The sequence below is a fragment of the Galleria mellonella genome, unplaced genomic scaffold (genome assembly GCF_026898425.1).
Source record: "Galleria mellonella isolate WM207_F2 unplaced genomic scaffold, CSIRO_AGI_GalMel_v1 utg213, whole genome shotgun sequence".
In the NCBI taxonomy this organism is placed as follows: Eukaryota; Metazoa; Arthropoda; class Insecta; order Lepidoptera; family Pyralidae; genus Galleria; species Galleria mellonella.
The window spans coordinates 1,147,720-1,168,088 of record NW_026442039.1 but is presented as its reverse complement, the minus strand read 5'-3'; the positions used below and the strand labels follow the sequence as shown (position 1 = coordinate 1,168,088).

Below are 20,369 nucleotides of genomic sequence, written 5' to 3'. Positions count from 1 at the left end.
AAAATATGATACAAAAGGCGGATGTTATACTTGTAGCATTCTCCATTCGTAATGAATGTGTAGTTGTACATTTTTGTATAGAACCATAATGACTGAACTATACAGCAATCAATTATAATAACCATATTCATTTATTTATACGATCCACATAACAAAGCCAGCAGTAACTTTGATACCTATCTACATTAAACAGTAAAAAAATATCATTGTATTTTTTTCTCCTGCCAATTAGCTACCTGAGTGTATTGTTTATTTACTTCCCTAGATCAAGCAAACAGTTGTCTAAATTGTTTGGTGGTACGGTTTTCCCACAAGCATTGAGAGGTGACACAAATTGCACAAACCATTGTCTTTATAAAAACTTTATTTACAATGAAATATTACAATCTATCCTTAAAACTTACAATCTATGTTCAAAGATAGGAAATAGGTCCATAAATTATTTGTTAAACATCGATTTTATCAAGCGTTTGTACACAATTAGGCTTATTTAAATATCTACTCCTGCATGCAACTCAATCTCACATTATTATACCTATAGATGTTCTTTTCATTCACGAAGTTTCAGGTAACCGCTTTAAAACAACACTAAAAAAATAGAAAAGAGAGTGGTCAACTGAAACTTTAATACCCAAGATACATATTAACAACTTAATCCAATATGAACAAGAATAATAATATCACAAATAATTTAGAGTAACTAGTGATAAGCCTCTTTGAATACTCGTACTTATATGTTTTAAACATTTGTTTCTCAGTTCTTCTGTCTAATATTAATTAAACAATTAACGAAGTTATTTACAAAAATGATCAGTATTTAATTTGAATGTATGTGTTTGGAAAAATACGACATTATACATGTGAAACTAATTATCTGTCCCGACGAATAATGCGTTGAAATACGAGAATTTAATTTTTAAAAATTAGAAAAGAAAATAACGATTTTAATTATCACGGGAGCAAACTCTATTCTATATATCTAAGAGAAATAAACTATCTAAACTTTAAAGCAAAAAATCAGCTATTTCAATCGTAATAAATTTAATAAGAAAACAACACCTATGTAGAAGAACAGTGAGTTTTAAAAAGAAGAAAATAATAATGGATAATTATGCATTATCTATTTTTATTTTCTTCTGTGATAATTAATAATATCTCTATTATTGTACTATTTTTACTAGTAGTTATATATAAATATTTATTCATTGCTATGAACACATATACTTTTATCCAAAGAGGCGACTAATTTAATGGCAGTGAATTAAGTTAAAGTAACAGAAATTTTAAGCTTTTGTTTTAGTTCTCCCAAATTCTTCTATATGATCATACTCTACGAAACCTGGATCAGAGTCGTAATATGCATAATCGTAGCTGGTGTCTTCCTTTTTGCTAGCTGGATTCGCGAAATACGGTGGGCGAGTACTAGTAGTAGGTCGTAAGATATGCGCTGGTGGCAATGTAGGTGGTGAAGGTGGCACAGTTTCTGGACGTGTATTAGGTATCGATGTTGTTCTTATTGCTGCGTTGTTTATAGCTGCAATATTCTGCGGCACAAATGCTGGCGGTTCAGTTGGCCTTGACGTAGTCGTATAAGTTTGATGAAAATCAAAATTACGCGTTTGTGGTCGCACAGTAGTAGTATAAGTTGGTTCAGGTACAAATGTTGTTTGTGTTGATAGTGCAGGTGGAGTAGGCGCAGGTCTAAATGGTCTAGGAACAGCAGTCTGAGAGGAAGATTTGAAAATTTGAGATTTGCCACGGGATTTTTGATCTTCAGGTAATCTGTTACCACTAGCTGCTATATTGAGAGAATGTGCTCCGGACAACAATTCGCGATCGTATAACTCTGGTTTATATTGTCCATCATCCTCTCCTTGTGGAGGGCGATACTGACCATCATCTTCTTCAACATGATCAAAATTGTGAGCGTTAAAACCCAAATTTGTATTGTAGGCTATAGTATTTAGGTTTGATGGAGGATTTGAACGCGTGGTTGTATAAGTAGTGGTAACGGATGGGGTGGTAGTAGGGCTGTTAAAATTATTTTGTTTAGAAAACGACACATAGTTAGTTTTTTCGGATTCATATGTAACACTGTTATAATTTTTAAAAACTGGAGTAGTAGTTGTACGAGTTGCAGCGGTGTTATAATCTGTTGTGGCTGGTTTTGTGTTACCTCTCAAGCTATCAGTGTTGGTGTTCACATTTCTAGCTTTTAAAAAGTCTTTTAGTTCAAATGGAGCATCAGTTATGCTCAAACTTGTTTCTAGTTTAATCGGTTGTCTATTTTTATTCAAACCGTTTAGTCCTGGAGTGGATTGTGCATCGTAATTATATAATTCTACTAAGCCTTGTTTTTTAGTAAAAGGTGCAGGAGTTGTCTGCGAAAAGAGTGTTGTTGGAGAGTTGCTAGGGAAGTATTTATTTTGTTTAGGAGTAACTCGACTTACTTCTACATATTCATCTTTGTATTCCTTAAATTGAGGAGGCAAAGTAGGAGTGGTGGACACCAAAGTGGTTTGGCGATTTTGCGGTACAATTCGACGATTAATGTTCTGAACATTGTTGTTACGAAGCTGTGTGTGTACTTGAGATTCTGGTTGTTGTTGTGACTGATATTCTGGTTGTTGTTGTTGATATTTATCTTGAGTTGTTGTCAATGGTTTTTGTTGAAAATATTGTTGCTGTTGGGGCTGCTGTGGGGGCTGTTGTTGGGGCTGCTGTTGGGGCTGCTGTTGAGGCTGTTGCTGTGATTTTTCTTGGTCACGTTGCTGTGGCTTTTGTAGAAAATATTGTAGTTGTTGAGACTGCTGTTGATTATTTTGTTGAGATTTTTGTTGAGTATATTGTTGTTGCTGAACCTGAGATTGTGGCTGTTGTTGATTTATTTGTGTATTTGGTTGAGAAATAGATTGCTGCCGAAGTTGTTGTTGATTTTGTTGCTGTGATTTTTGTTGATAGTATTCTTGTTGAGGTTGTTCCTGATTTTGTTGCTGTGATTGTCGTTGGTATTGTTGTTGCTGTGGTTGACGATTATATTGTTGTTGTGGTTGTTGATGGTACTGTTGATATGGTTGTTGTGGCTGTTTAGTAATTGTTTGTGTAGATTGAGTATTTTGTGCCAATGTCGACTGCGGAACAGGAGTAGATACGTAGACGGGACGTTTTCTTACTAGTTTACGTTTGGTAGCTTCATACTGAGCCGAGCTTGAAGGTTGTGTTGGAGACGGAGAGGGTGTAGTGTATTGTGTGGGCGGTTGCGTATAAGGTCGAGGTGTTGAGTTTCTTCTAAACGATTGTCGCACAGGTGAAGTGGAAACTGGAGATGGTGTAGGAAAAGAATCATCGCGACCTCTTTCCCGTTGTCCGCTAAAGAAATCTGAGGAATGGGCGGCACGAAGATCAGATGCTCCATTGGATGCAGAATGGTTAGGTCCTTGGGACAAACGACGATCTCCGGTCTCAGCTCGTTGGAGACCGAATTCAGCTTCTTCGTCACGATTTCCACCAGTCGAAAGTTTCTTTGTATCATATCCTGTTTTTAAAAAAACATATTGAGTATTAATTATTATTGCTTTTTTAATTATGATGTTTATTTTTAATTTAAGTAGCATCCTTGCAGGCTAAACGATAAAAAAATAAGACGATATTATTGCTTTCCTCAAGCAGCGCAGTGCAAGCATATGACAAAAGCTCAATCCAGTATGTGTGTATCTAAACAAAACAAACAATTTTATTACATATTATAAAAAAAAATTATGTTAGTCGAAACTATAAGCGCTTGCTCTTTATATTGTTTATGCATGGAATTATAATTAATGTAATCTATATTTCAATATAACGCGCCTTATTTGAATTATTAATCAATATTATTTTACTAACTACCTAATGGGTCCCATGTAACAACAATGCATGCTGCAAGTGAATTTATTTACTTACTACATTTCGTTTTTTATCTGTAGTCTTAATACGAGTATATTTACAAATACATTAATTGCTAGATAGCGACACTCAGAAATATAACAAAAATCACTTGAGATACCAACGCATTACAAATGATCCGATATTATTATTAAAACTGTATAATGCTTATTAAAATTATCAATTGACGGGTATGTAATGCGTTATTTTATATTTATGAGTGTTTATGTTAGTTGCAAAGCTGGCTCACCGGATCCTATCTTGTAGAGATCAAACTGACCGTCGTAGATATCAGCGGGACATGCTAGTGGGTCGTCATCACCCCAATCGGTGCATGTTTGCGCCTCCTGGTGAAATAGTGTACCGGGTGGACAGAAGAATCTGAAGTCTCGAATCCCACCGCCTGCTACTCGAACACAAACGTGGAAAGCCTTGCATCCTGATTTTGCATCTGCATAGTACGCGCCCAATATGCGACCTTTACAGTTGAACCTCTCTGCTCCCCCTAAATAGATAAAAACATTGTAAATAAAATAATTTTATTAGCCATTTGTCAGTGACATTAGTATTATTTTTTAAATTTATTTTAAACTATAACACGTTAAATATGAATCATTGTTTATCCTATAACTCGATATTTTTTTGTCCTTCTGTATCATCAGAATTATATATTTACTTTATCTTGTGGCAGGATTGTAATAATGGAATTGTGTTTAACTAAATTGTAGACTTCAAGTGACGAACTGATCCTTTACTACGATCACTCTTTTAAAAAGTGAAAAAGAAAAACTAGTAAATATAGTTAGGGTAATGTCAGCTATATTTTAAATAAAAATTATAATTTATTTATTTGTGGAAATTATTAGAGATGTTTGATCATTTCAGTAGTTTTAAAATAATTTGTCTTTTTTGGTCAATAATAAAAAAACTTCCTTAATAATTGCCTGCATTTATTTAAATAACTTTGCTTTATTTAAATAAAATTAAGTTGTTGGCGTGATATTAGGGTGTGATAATGAACATCATATGAGTCACTTAATTTTTTTCTACAACGAACTGGATTGTTACATATACCCATAGGATACAATAATAAAATCTATTTATTTATCATAACGAAAATCATGAAAAAATCGTTTTAATATTTCGAAATCTTTAAAACTATCATAAATTGTGATATTTATAACTTATTGCAATATATGAAATATATTTTTAATATATATCAAAAATATATTGCAATACTGTACTTAACAATAATAAAATTATATTATAGATATATTAATTTTATATAATCAACAAAAACAGATCAAAAATAACTCGCTTAATAACCTAACTACCTATTTAAACTGAGAATTATTAAAATGTTTGGTTTTATTAATAGTATCCGGTTCAAAATGACAAATAAAAAAAAAATATAAACAAAACAATTCGTGATGATTTGAAGGTTAATAAAATTAATACGTAGGTATGCTATTAGATGTTTTTTAGTTACAGCTATATCTGATATTAAAAAGATCCCAGATTACCCGTAAAATTAGTTATGAAAATAAAATTATTTCTAAGCACAATTTTTAATTTCGTTATTTAAGGTTCTTTGAAAAAAAAATCATCTCTATTCATCGGACATAAAATGGAAATTTGACCAAATCATTCATCGTTCAACATCGTAATTACCTATATTTACACCTATTTAGTACTTATATATTATTATTATACCATCTTTTGGTGATTTACAAATTGCGTACCTGTCTAAAGTTAGATATATATATCACTTAATATAACATAGACTCAACCAAAATCTGAAATAATGTAATGTACTAATTTATATATACCGATTATATACTCGTAAATGCCGTGTGGTCCCAGCATAGAATGGGTCACCCCTTCCTTTCCCGTTGGTGTCGTGAGAGGCAACCAAGTGAACTTGAAACGTCAAAAAAGCCTGTGTGTGTAAATGGCCCCTGGTTTTTTAGCTCGAGACCGTTCCTTATGATAGTCTCTGGGGGAAGTTTATTTTCAGTGGTGGACAGTTAACAGCTGGCAAGATGATGATGATGATTTTAACAATGTTTTTTGTACGCACAAACGATAGACATATAATAAGATAATGCCAAAACATTATTATAAATATGAATATAAAGACAATACTGTTTCCTACGGTCACTATGAGCTATCTAGATGTCTATTTAATTACTTAATAGTATTAATTGGTATTTCAGAAAATACACGTCTCAAAAACTGCACTGTAAATACAGTACTTTAATAAATATTAAAAATAATGAATCCTAAATATCAACATTTTATTTTTCCTATTTTGTTACAGACTGAACAGCTCACTTAAGGAATAACTTTTAATAATAAAAAAATAATTATTTAATTTTAAGTACTTTGTATTATCACAATGTTTAATTCGAATTAATATATTGTTTAAAATAAGGCATTCTTCAGCTGATGTGCATTTTCTCACTCTACTCTTTTACTACAAATATTCTCAGCAGCGCCGGCGTCATAGTAATTACAAAATAAACACATTTCGATCTGAGATAAGCCATATTACATATATGGGAGGAGAAAAAGTTAAAATTTTCAACATATTTAGTTTCTGTGTTATTAAGTTGGTGACACACTTTCAACATCAGTAAAACGTTTCTATCTGTATGTTTAATGTTTAATAATGTATCTTAGTAATTAAATGTTAATTTATTTTTTAATTACTTTAAATTAATATGAAAAGAGACTTGAGAAATTTGGCCATATCTTTGACGTAATAATTGCCTTTATTGCATACATCTTAGGGAACTCGTATGGATATACCGCATTTGACAGAGTAAGTGACATATTTCGAAGTGTAAAACATGATAACACGCCCACTGTACCCAGGAAATGTTTATTTGAATTTTTTGTTATTATTTTCAGCAATTACATCATTCAAATTTTAGATGGATAAATAATGATAATGTAGATAATAAATTATAAAGGATTTCTATAAATTGATGCGGAACTTTGTTAATAATTTATAAAAGAAACATTAAACGATATATGTAAACAACAGTTTATTCTAATAATAACCACATTAATACATGATTACCGAAATATAAAGATTTGTAAGTAGTTAGTTATTTAAATTATTATAATTTGATAATGCCGATAGATGCAAACGTTAATACGGTCGTGACTCAAAGACTGTGTAACCCACGTACCAATGCGAAGCGTGTAGGTCATCAGTCATCAGATAGGTAGATAACTTAAAATCAAATAATCATCGATGCTCGCATTTGGGACGATTGCGCGAACTGGGTGTCGCCGCGATGATGAATTTTGCAATTGTGACTATATTAGACGTTTCAAAACGTAATTTATGCTGTTGATGACTCGATAAGTATTGCACCAAAATTAATTAAGAAGTTTTTCATTTCCTGATTCGGTTCTAATAGAGTTATAAATAAAAAAAATACAGTTTTGTATTCTATAACTATATAATGAAGTAGGTCTATGAAAATTTTACCTACTTCTACAATGAAACTACAATGATACATCCGTTTTTTGTATTTAAAAGATAATTTTATGACATATTTTTTTATATAATTAATGAAAATAAGAAGTAACCTGACGGCTCACCTGATAAATGATAACCGTTGTTCACGCACCTATATAAAAAACCATATACTTTTATTGTGAGAGCGTTATTTCTTATATCCAGGTTACATTAGCTTTCATCACCGTTGTGGCAAAGAAAGCTAATGTACACAACGCACACTTTGTTGTTTCATGGTAAATAAAAGTAAACCGATGGTACCTATCAGCAAGTTACGTGAATCTTTACTTTACGAAATAAATTGGTACGGTAAGATTAGGTACATAAAAATAGTTAAACAATTTAGAAAAATTGTGTTTTATTAATGTTTAGGCAGCAGCGTGCCCCTCATGTTGTTCCACCTGGCAAGCGTGGTAATTACTGACAAATCCCCCCTTATGGGGGAGGCCTATGTTCAGCGGTGGACAGTTAACGGCTGTTATAATGAATTAGAATATATACCTATATTATTAATAAACGATAAACAACAATTAATTTTATTAACTAAAGGTCTGATAAAATGTAAAAAAATAAAGGTAGCATAAAATGTTCGAAATATATATATATATAAATATTATCTTGTAAATATATAACTACATAATTTCTGTGAGTACCGGTTATTATATTTCTTAAAGACGTGCACTTTATTGTATTATCAAATTACATCAAATTTGACCTTTCCCATAATCAATTTACCATCGTCAAGGATGTTTTGATGTTATGTTTGTAACCATTTGTACTATATGTGAATAATATTTGATTAATACCTACATGTAAATTGTTGTTAAATTTACACATGACTTGATAGATTACTTAATAAAATCATGAAGTACCTAATAAAAATAGAAACAGTAGTTTATTTGTATATAAGGCTAACTACTATGAAGGTTTATGTGAACATTTAAATTAATATAAGTCACGAACAATAACCAAATAATTACTATCAAAACTATACGAAGATATTTGTCCGTATATTATAATAGAGTTTAAAATAATTATTTTAAATCAACATTCTTCTTCAAACTCTTCGGGTCCGATTTCGATAAGAATATGTTACATCGTATGCACATTATGATGGTGGTGAATGGAACACTCGACATTCCCACATTCAGTTCGAAACTTCAGAATTACGTTTCACAGTAACTTTATAGTTTGTCTTTTTTCTTGCAAATGAAGTAGTTAAAGTAACAGACCACCTAACAGTTTTCTGTGTTACATTTCAACTTTAAGGTTAGCTGTCTGCCTAATTTGATTTTAAATTATACAGTAATTCCATGAGTAAAATGTAAGAACACTTCCAAATTTTTGCATTTCTAATATTTAGTACAATTAGAATATATTTATTTTCTCAAATAAAGTATAGTTTCTGTCATGTGAAAAAAAAAAAAAAACTGTTCAATCTTATTCGGCAACAATAGAGACATGTAAACATTAAATAAAAATAAATATTTTAACCTTAGATTTCAACATTATACTAGTAAGAGGCATGTGAATGGTTATTTAGCAAAGATTGACAGATATAGATTGGTCATTGATAGATATAGATTGCTCATTAATATCAAGGTACTCATATCACTAAGATATTTCAGTATGATAAAATATATTTCACAAATATATTCACGGCCTATTAGCATTCCAATTTCCATTAAAATTTATGTGTAAATAAAAATATATATACTATTTCATTATTATATAATTCATTAAAATCCTTGAAAATAGAGGACACCACTTATGTGCTTATAATTTAAGGTAAACCATAGTAAGTTTTGTGTGTGTCTTAAACTTCTGAGTTTTCTTTCTTATAGATAAAATTGAAATGTTTGTAATTAATAAAATTTGGTAATGACAATCCATCACTATAATCGTGATAACAGTGAATATATTGTCAAGAGTATAAGACTAAAGAGAGAGAATGAAATATTTTACGAATAGAATGTATGTATATCCTGATGTTTGGTGCAAGTATAGCTAGATAGATTCATGATGAGTAGGTAGATAAGTAGGATGAAAACCGTAGTTCGTTTTACTAAAAGTTTAGTATTGTAACAATTTGTGAAACAACCAATGCATTTGACATGTCGCAAACGATTACATGACCATTTAAAACGCATGGCTCTATCTAGACATGTCCGTTGGACGCTAGAAAGAGCTCTTTATACTTTTAGAATATTATATTTGTAACTTTATACTAAATTATTTTAATTTAAATTTATATAATTCTCACAGTTTTATATAAAATTAGCGACCCACTCTGGCTTCGCACGGAATAATAGTACTGTATTTTTTTTAAATAGAATATAGCGCATGTTATTCGTTGATAATATATTTTTAGATAGTTTTTTTTAAAAAAAACGGTTTATTTATTTAGTTAATCCATAAAAAACAATATTATTTTTCCTTTTTATAACATTAGTTAAAATTTAGATAGGGCATAATATAATAATGTTTCGGTAAAATTTAATAAAAAGACAATCAAGATTTGTAAACATATTAACAGACTGTTTTTCTAGTCAGATCAATTACCCGTTTCTTTACAGTTTCATTAAGTTCTGTTGAAATATATTAACTACAGTATTTCACATTTTCTTAGTTATATTAGACTAAGTAGGTCCAGCGGAGGTTGAACTAGGTTCCCATGAGTGAGGTGGGGCGAGAGATAACATCACGGTTGCGCAACCTCCGCGCTCCGTGCTCCATGCACTGTGCCGCAAGGTGCCGTAGCATCCTCCGCGAAAGGTCATATCTACTCTTATGTAAATGTTATACGAGCATGTAACCTTTTCTATGGTTTTCTTTCATTTTAAATTCAAATAACTTACTTCTAGACTTAAATCAAGATAACGGACATTAATGAGGTATTTTAAGATATTTTTTATTGTCTATTTAGGTAATGAATTTATAATTTAATATTATAAATAGTTCTTTAATTATGAAAGTAAAAATCTTGATATAAAAAAACTATTAAAGAAAAAATACAGCTAAACTGGACTTTTCAAATGGCATAAAAATGGCTAAGATGAAGGATCGTAAAGTATGAAGTAACTGATAGTTGTTAAACAATTTATATTTGTTAAAAAATATTCTCTACAATGGTAACAAACGCTAGCTGCCCCATTTAAGACTACAGTCATTTCTTCTCGTATGCGTACTCTATTTTCATAAAATACTCTTGATGTAATACTTGTAATGGTTGTTACTATTGAGAGCTCACCCGCAATCATGTCGTATCAAATTCCGGAAAAAATATTTTTTATTCTATTGTAACGTTTTTGTTACTTTACAAATCTATAATTTAAGACTTCGTTGCACACAAAGAATAGACTTCAATCATGATAAGATTATTTAGAGACTTCCGAGTGAACACACCTTGTAGTAAACTCTTTCGATTAAAAAATAAACATTATAATCGATTATTAATTATTGGTGAAGGTATCACGTAGTATACAAAAATATAGTCGAATTTTCCACCTCCTTTTTGGAGTCGGTTGATAATAAAATGTTAAGGTAGATGAATTTGTTCCAAAATGTAAATAAACAATCATTGCATGCCAAGCGCCGCCGCGCCGATGGTACCTAACAATTGCCTATATGGAATTACAAATCGCGGTTGATGTTTTGATATACCATGAAATGACAATGTGGCGTAAATCTCAGTTTTAGAGTTTCATTACTGTAATGTATGTATATTGGTAATTTGTTATATATGACTATGACGCAAAAAAGAGAGTTGCTAGATTGGTTCGACAACGGACGTATCCTCGTTAGTTACTGTATTGATGCATCGTTTTAAGGTCTAATAACATTATCATATTTATATACATAGGGTCTATGTATATAAATATAATAGTGTTAATATATAAGATATGTCAATCTATTAATTTTATTAATATATGTTTAGATAAAAATGGGTGTAATATTTTAAACATGTTCATGATTGTAATCTCCCATGGATGGATATATATATATATATATATATATATATATATATATATATATATATATATATATATATATATATATATATATATATATATATATATATATATATAGACAGGCGTAGTTATCCTTTAATTATAGATGGACAGCGGCCTAGTGGGAAATTCATCACTCGTTTGTCACACGTTTTTATGGTTTTATAATATTTTGAATAGATTGGAAATACAGTAACAGAAACTACTATTTATTTATATTTATGACTCTAATTAATGACAATCGATCCTGTATTTTTAATACAGTAATAATTTACTTAATAAGTTTAGATTAGCATAATGTTCATATTTGCAGTTCTTTTGTCAACGGCGCAGGTGTGATGTAACATATTGTTGTGATGACGATGATTTAAATATTATTGTCGATCACTGTTATGTGACTCAATTATATAGAATGTGGTTTGTTGTACGCAAAACGACAACACATTATTTGCTTTCGTTTTTCATTGCGTCAAGATTTTTCTCACGCTTTAGTCGCTAGCCGCTGAGGCACAATGCGTTTATTGTTAGTTATTTCTTTTTTCATAATAATTTGTCGTTGAGATTTTGTTGAAACAATGATAGTTTTTATATTGCATTTATACATCTAAAACATTCTTGGTTTATGACTGATTAATCAGAACTTGCTTAAGTTGTAGTTATTCAGACATTATGTTGTTAATATTTTGAAATCATTCAACAAAGCATGCTTTTTATTGTTAGGGAGGCAAACAAGCAGACAGTCCACTTGATGGAAAGCGACTATCGTCGCTCATAAATACTTGCAATACGAGAGGAGTTGGTTGTGCGTTGCCGGCCTTTATGTTTCAGTGATCTAATATGGTGTGTCACGAAAAGTCAGTCCTAACTTTTATGTGAAGCCTTGTGGGTACTGAGCGAACCTTGAGTTACCCATCCGTTCTCTGTCGGCCGTCACGTCGCCCTAATTCGTCCGGAGAACGGACCGTGGGAAAGTCACTTATGCAAATCCGGGGAATCGATTATCGTGCGATGCGCGCGATACGTTTTGTCTGCGTACAGCGCGCGCCAGCGAGCGAGCACCCGCAAATGGAAAGTGCATAGGTTGCGCAAGAGAGCGCGTTCAATACTGCATTTGGGTACCACAGAGCATGCAGGCCACGCTTTGTGATTTTTTTGTTTGTCTATTATAATTAAAACATGACATTAATTTGAAACCTAAGTACTCGTATTATACTTTTTTGTGTTTATAAATTAAGTTTTCATAATAAAGAAAATAACTTTAGAAATGTTATTATATATTAGGGTTATGTATTATCACTGCAAAGTAAAATAAACATATTAGATGTTAGATATATATAAAAATATTTTGGCTAGGTATATATTGAAGTTTTAGAGATAAATTAATAATTGCAAAATATAAAAATAAAAATTTGTATTTAAAATATGTGATTATTTATTTTGGTAATTTAAAATTTATATTACCTATATTAATTGTATAAAGTAAATACTAATAAGCATTTATAGGTCATGGTCGCACATTGTTAACTGTGTAAATTATGCGTGTGAATATAAACCGCATGCTGACATATAAAATTTAATGATACCTTAACTGATTTAAATCAGCAATCTGTGGTAAATTATAGAATAGTTTGGCAATACATAGAAAGGAAAATATTAAAATATTCTATTTTAATCTATGGATACGTTATGTGAAAACTATTCAATGATTTTTGATATATCTAAACCAAATAAAGTAAAAATTAAAAATTTAAATCAATTTTGATTCGAAAACAAACAAATAGAATCAAAGAAAATATAAAAATGTATTGAATCTTTTGATAAATGAGATCTCATTAATATAATATTGAATACTTAAAAAAATCAATAACTAATATAAAACTTTATAAAAAACTATTCGAAATATGAATATGACTTCCACTTAATTTACGACAATTTCCCACACACCGGACGTGTTGCACTTTCCCAGATGCGCACGCGCGTGTAATTTCTGCCGCACTAACACAACTACGATATATTTCTTCACTCGTATTCTCTATCATTGAACACTAGCATCGATTTATGAGAATGAAACACACCATTAAAAATTTATTAAACATTACCTACCTCTATAACACTTGTTACGATCATTCACGAGCATTTTCCCATATAATATTACCTCTTTGAAGATTACCGGTGGTTCAATTTCCACAGTTTTCCGGTCACTTCTTAAATTAGATCACTGATGATTGTGTTAACGCAGGTCACAGATCACTTACCGAGTATGGGGAGCAAAGCTAGTACGATCCACATGGGAGGCATGTTGTCGCGAGGTGCGTCGCGAAGGGACTGTTTGTTCGATGCGCCTGCGCCGCCCGCCCGATATCAAAGAGGGGATGAAAGCTCGCATGCATCCGCCCGGTGAATGAAGGTGCGCTATAACAAAAATATAACTTGTTATCAATTTAACATTTATCGCTACAGTATAAATGTTGTTCCTTTTGAAACAGTAGACTAAAAAGAAATATAAAAAATATTTTTAGAATTATTATTATAATACATAAAAAGTGACTGTTGTGATGTTTTTTTTTTTTTAATTTAATCAATACAAAAAATATAAATTGTTGTTAGTTTTATATTTATAAAACTGAATACGATGAAAATAGAAAATGACAACAATCTCCATTACTACGAGCAGAGGTCGATTAAAAGATTTCGTATTACTCAAGTTATTTATTTGTTTATTATTTTATAGTCAAACGAATTGTTTATATTTGTAGATAGGTAAATCAAAAGATATATAAAGAGTTTATGTAATTAGTATCAACATATTGATAACGTATGAAGTTAAATTTATTATCGACAACTTCATTAAGTAGAAGGTAAAATTTTAAATGAACATATATATATATATATATAACATAATGTAATATATACATAATAATATGTGAAGCACAGACTATAGTTATATGTATGGTAGTGATTATATATATTGTATTATATATAATGTATCTATAATTCTAAAAGAGTACGAGAATTATGGTCATATAAATTTGGTAGTGTAATTTTGTAGGTACAATATACCTATATATTTAAGTATTGATGTTTCTCAAAGAAGTTTTATATTTGCTCTAATTAGCAGTAAACATGAATAATGATTTGGTTTCAACAGAGTATAATCTCAGTACTTCTTACAACTTCCTTTACGAATGCAATTTTATACATCAGGTCAGAGTGACGGCCGTTGTTGATAAAATAAAAACCTTAACAGACCATAAAATTGGTCTATAAAAAAATAACGACCTCATAAAAAGTAAGCTGCATAACAAATACTAATATCTCGACTTTCTACATAACGATTACGAAGAAATTTGCATAGATTATGTTTATGATAACATTCAACACAGAGATAGTCATTAAATAATAATAAGTAAATAATAATAAATGTCAGTTATTGAATCAAATGCAGTTGAGTAACTCTCGGAACATTATGCCACATATTAGCATTCAACATACCTGAAAGTGTGAAAACAAAAATCTCTGACAAGTGTTTGCAACTTGCAGATTTTTGTCATCGGTGACTTATGGAATCGTAAAAAATATAAACATGCACAGAAAAAACTAATTTGATCGATAAAATAAAGAATAGAATTTGTATCAAAAAGCTTTCGACATTTTAATTATTTAAATAAATTTATCTCGTATGACGTTTTAAAAATTTGACATGCCATTTACTATTTATTATTTTTATTGTAATTAGAATAAATATTGTTACTACACAAATAACACTATAAACGTAAGTTTTTACATTTTGCATGCCATTAAAACAACGTAGCTAAAGATGTTGTTCTATAACACTAATTAAGATTTATTTCCATCATATTTATGCAAATAAATGATTATTATTATTAAGTATGGAGGACAAACAGTGGTAATTGGCCAGTCACATAGTTTAATCAACGAAAAGTTCTTAAGAAGCTACCGCAAGCAAATGCAGTGACCCACCTCTAGATTAAGCGACGAGACCACAAATGCGTTATCGGAATTCAGTGGTTGGAGATAAGTCAAGATTATTTCCTATGGGCAATCTATGTAGGATGTTTAGCAGAGGACAATGAACTGAAATAATTATAATGATGTAAAACTTATAAAGACTATTTACAAAGACTTCTTTATAATTAATATGTACGGTCGTTTCTTGTCCATTCTATTTAAAGCTATAAAACTAAATACATAAAAATAGCCAAGTAAAAATATAATCGTAATTTTTTTTTATAACAAACGAGTATGTGGCTTATTTGGCGATAAGTGATTACTGCCACCCATAACATTAAAGAAATTGCAAGTGCGTTGCTGGTTTTAAGGAAGGAATATGTTCTTTCCTTGATGGTTAAAATTTCGTATCTGGTCCGAAATAATGTTTCCCACGAGTTAGTTCCATAATTTGGTTGTGCGTGGAAGAAAATGCCTATAGTAAATAAGAATAAACCAAAATATCTATTTTTATTTATTTAAGCTTCAATGTGTACATTATATAAGTAAGAGTATATATGGTGAACTTAACATCTAACGATGTTCTCTATCAGCCCACCATGGGGCAAACACAGAAATAAGTTAGCGGTGCATTTACACAGTAAAATCAATCAATGGACTATCGATAATAAGTATAATTACTATTTAAATATTATAATAATAATAATAATAATAAATCGTCAGTCATGAGGCTGTATATCCCGCGGAAAGCTGGTGGTCTCGTTAAAACCATGCACAACCGCGAGATTGACAGCCTCAGGATAATTACTATTTAAATATTATATAAATGATATATATATATATATATATATATATATATACATATATATATATATATATACATATACATATATATAAATTATCTGCCTGTTTGTTGTTAAATGCTAAGAACTTTCTGTCAATATTTTTATTGTTACATAGAGCACCTACGTATAATGTGGTAATGTTAGTTTGTTACCTGTTTGTGATTTATTAGTGTTATATGATGGCTATCTCCGGCCATCTATTGTCTTCTCCACTCATTAGTCATACGTTTGATTACGTCAGGGTTAAATACATGAGAACGTGGTCATAAAATTTCGAAATGTTGTACGTTTCCTGGTTTAATACAGTTCTGCAAAAAAATATCTGGAATAAAGTAAAAATAAATTGTTTTCATAAATTTATGCTAAAGTTACATTTATTGTATAAATATTCAAATATTTGCTAAGAACATTTAAAAAATAAAGTTAAAATGAATATTTACTGGATTTAACATTCAACAATACGGTAGAAATTTTATTGACAAATATAACTATTTCTTATACAAAGTGCAATAGTTTTAGAATTATGATCATTAATTTTTTTGGCAAATAGTCTTAAAATTATGATAATGTACCAAAAAAATTAATTATCACAGTAGGTAATAATAAACATCTTACTTTCTCGCTTAAAATTAGAGAAATCAGTGACTGTTTTGCACTGCACGTTAAAAAAAATGGGATCATTATAAGAATTTAATGCGATTTTTATTTAATTCACCAAATATGTTTCTATGTGCTAAGATGTTCATAAATTTTATAAATATAGACATTTAACAACCGAAAGTACATTCGAAAACCACCAAATAGAAGTAGGCTATCGACACAGACATGCCTTATATACATTGAAGTACACTCAGCCAAATAGCGCTACGAGTATGCAAATAATTTTGTATAAACATGTACAAAGGTAGCACATAATAAATATTATGTACTCATACTATGTAAAGTATCAGTGCCCACAGAAAAATACGCAAATAAACTTGTAAATAACACATTTTAAGTAGTAGGTATCAAAAAAAAATATAGAAAACATATAAATTGGCAGCCCATGATGCCAATTACGCTAATTTAATTCACATGTTTAAAATAATGAGCTATATTAACATAAGTGCAGTAAATATTATAGATAATGTAGGATTATAATATAATCTATGCAGATTGAATTCGTAATAAATTTATCTTGTTTAGTTACATTTTGATGCGTACAAATATAATAATTGGCCTCCAACAGTTATGCACCTTACTCTTCTACTATCTAATTCTATACTTAGTGTCTATATACAACATAACCTTCTGCATAATTACCTCATTCAAAACAAAATATCCATTAGCTCCCTACGCACATATTATTCCACGAGGTAACCTACGCAATAGTTAAAGGTGTATTTAATGATCAATTGGTTATTAAATTATAAAATCTTTTTCTTTATGTCATAAGTTATGTTTATAATAAATGAAATCAAATGAAAATAATAATAAAGAAGAAACTTCTCTATTTTAATTTTTGTTACTAAATTAATAATTGTGAAATGGTTTTCAGTAAAATATAATTACATTTTACATGAGAAAAGCCGATATTTTAATTAAGTACCTATATACACGTGTATCAAATGCACATGCAGTTTGAAAATATAAGATCCATTTTTCAAACATTTTCATTAAAATGTGTCATATTATTAATAATAAGTTATATTTAACAACGATCGAGCACATTAAATATGTACTATCCTTCGCTTCCATATTTTATAAGAAAAATATTATTAGGTATATACTTGTATATTTATCTCAACTTGCACTAATAAATCGTTTAACAGTTTCAGAAACTAACCTCTTTCGTGCATTCACTTTTGAAAAAGCGCACGGAGACGTCGTCACGTTTGTACAATGTTTACGAAACTGTTCTAATTCATTTTCCAAATCCTCAAGTCATTAATTCAGTCGCAAAAGCATGTACTGGTAACAATAACTTGTTTTTACTAATTATTCCCACGACTTTGTTCACGTGACCGGGATATATTTATTGACCGTTAACCATAGTAACAAACAAACAAATAAATTTAATTTCAAAATTATGACATTATCAAGTTGTTACTAGCAACTTGCCCAGCCGACCTTTTTTGTATATTTGTGTACATTTATATTATTTTTGATATCCATTTTTTTTACACATTTTCTCCGTTAGCTTTACATGACGTTCATTGTATTGTTCTCCAGTCATTCAAGAATTTCGGTAAGTAAATAGTAATTATTATAGTAAAAAACTTATAGTGGTCTGATTTCATATTCTTACTTTCACAAAAACTTCAATGTATTCAAAAATAAACACAACAGAAAACGATTATATACATACTATTCAAAAATACTTCATTAGATACCGATGGATATCATAATCTTGTTCACTTACACTGAAAAATATATTACATACATTGCCAAAATCTAAGGTGAATTAAATATTAGTTAACATTAAATATTTTGAATAAACTATTTGTAGGAGGAACAAAGGATGCTATGCTCAGCTCATACTAGACATTCATAAGTTCTGAAGTCGTGCGACCCATCGTTTCTGATTGCTCAACGTCCTGAGACAGTGTTTATGCTTCAATATATTCTAGTACTATGGTTTATATCGCTCATTGTTATCGTAAAGTAAATATGAAATAGTGATAAGAATGAAAATTGTTATTATGAAATTATAAGAATAAAGTTGATATAGAGTTTTGCATAAAGTATTTCATTATCATCATCATCATATCAGCCGTTAACAGTCCACTACTGAATATCGGCCTCCCCTATAAGGTGGGTGTTGCCAGTAGTTGCCACGCTTGGCAGGCAGGTTGGCAAGCGCAGTTAGGGTTTAGTGACATTTTAAGAGGGACGCTGCTGTTCATCCTTCGATCCTTAAAATCCCTTAGTCGCCTCTTACGATACCTCCGGGAAAAGAAGCCTACTTATACTTATTAGTGATATCAGTAGTAAAAAAGTACAAATAAATAATTAGAATTATTTATTTAAAATAAGAAGACACAAATAGGTATTCTAAATACATGTTTACACAGAAAATAAACATCGAAATTCGTAATCAACGTTTGGGGATATCATGCAATCGAATTTGATTTAGTTGCTCAATGTAGAATTTCTGCACGCAGATGCGATTGCCAGTTTCGGCAAACGAATTCTCTTCTGCCTACAGATGAATGTTTATTGCAAATAATGACGTGATTGGAGAAATAAAGGAAGATATTAACTAATTACATGTAGCACGATACGTGCTTGGCCAATATTAAAAATCGGGAATATATTTTTCTCTAGATACATATGAAAATAATTTCGTAAAAACAAAATGAATAATTTAATTTTTGATCTGCAAAAATAGAGGATTCGTTTCATGAGAAAATTAACGCGAAATCAACACGGGAGTAAACTTACTGATTGCAATAAAATTAGTACACAATTAGCAAAGCGATTTTGTAACAGCTAAAATAAATATAGGTGAATTGAGAATCGAACCTCCTTCTTTTGTTAAATCGCTAAGTCTTAGAATAACCAGCAAGTTGCAATTTATTTTTGAACAATTGGTAATTATTACTCTGTGACGCATATTGTATCCCTAATGCTATTGTTGAGGACCAAAATTTTAATAAGTAATTACACTGCCATATGCACAGCAAAAACTATGTAGTGTTTGCACCTACATATCGCTAAAAATGTTGCGTAAATTTATTGTAAATTAATAAATATGGTTTTAATTAGAATGATAATATTTTATGTAACAATTGTTACAAAAACAAGTGCTAAAATTCAGTGCATATGTTGATTAAAAGGGCAAATGACGTCTCACAATAAATTAAATGTAAAGTAAAAAATAACATGATAATTTACATATCTCGGAAACATTAAAAAATATTTCTTTACTTCTCGATATTTATGGCAAGTTATCGGTGGCATATATCTTTACTTTTGCTTTAATCAAAACTTATCGAGTTATTAATGTACGTAATTAAATATTTAGCTTTTTATATGTTATATAATTTTATGCAATAATCATAAGGACACTTTCATATTTAACGTTCATAATTTTATCGTTCAAAGATTAGT

General features: G+C 30.0%; 1 protein-coding gene across 2 annotated transcripts; it reads right to left on the bottom strand.

Annotated features, from left to right (window-relative positions):
• Positions 1 to 18,149, bottom strand: LOC113511915 (uncharacterized). Of its 2 annotated transcripts, none has more exons than XM_031913699.2 (5): positions 18,103 to 18,149; positions 16,430 to 16,599; positions 13,719 to 13,875; positions 4,202 to 4,426; positions 1 to 3,535 (listed from the first exon to the last, which is right to left on the bottom strand). In XM_031913699.2, the coding sequence occupies exons 3-5, from the start codon at positions 13,759 to 13,761 to the stop codon at positions 1,284 to 1,286; spliced, it is 2,520 nt and encodes an 839-aa protein (XP_031769559.1). In that variant the 5' UTR covers positions 13,762 to 13,875; positions 16,430 to 16,599; positions 18,103 to 18,149; the 3' UTR covers positions 1 to 1,283. The 2 variants fall into 2 exon arrangements, with proteins under 2 accessions (XP_031769559.1, XP_031769558.1); XM_031913698.2 differs by having other exon boundaries at positions 4,172 to 4,426; positions 18,103 to 18,147.
• Between the last annotated feature and the right edge of the window lie 2,220 nt (positions 18,150 to 20,369).

What these genes read in the sequence shown, in the direction of transcription:
- LOC113511915 (XM_031913698.2), bottom strand. Translation starts at nt 13,761, where the DNA reads ATGCCTCCCATGTGGATCGTACTAGCTTTGCTCCCCATACTCG. An exon ending in AGCTTTGCTCCCCATACTCG is followed by an intron (nt 4,427 to 13,718) that starts GTAAGTGATCTG and finishes TTATCTATTTAG; the next exon opens with GGGGAGCAGAGAGGTTCAAC. An exon ending in TCTCTACAAGATAGGATCCG is followed by an intron (nt 3,536 to 4,171) that starts GTGAGCCAGCTT and finishes TTTTAAAAACAG; the next exon opens with GATATGATACAAAGAAACTT.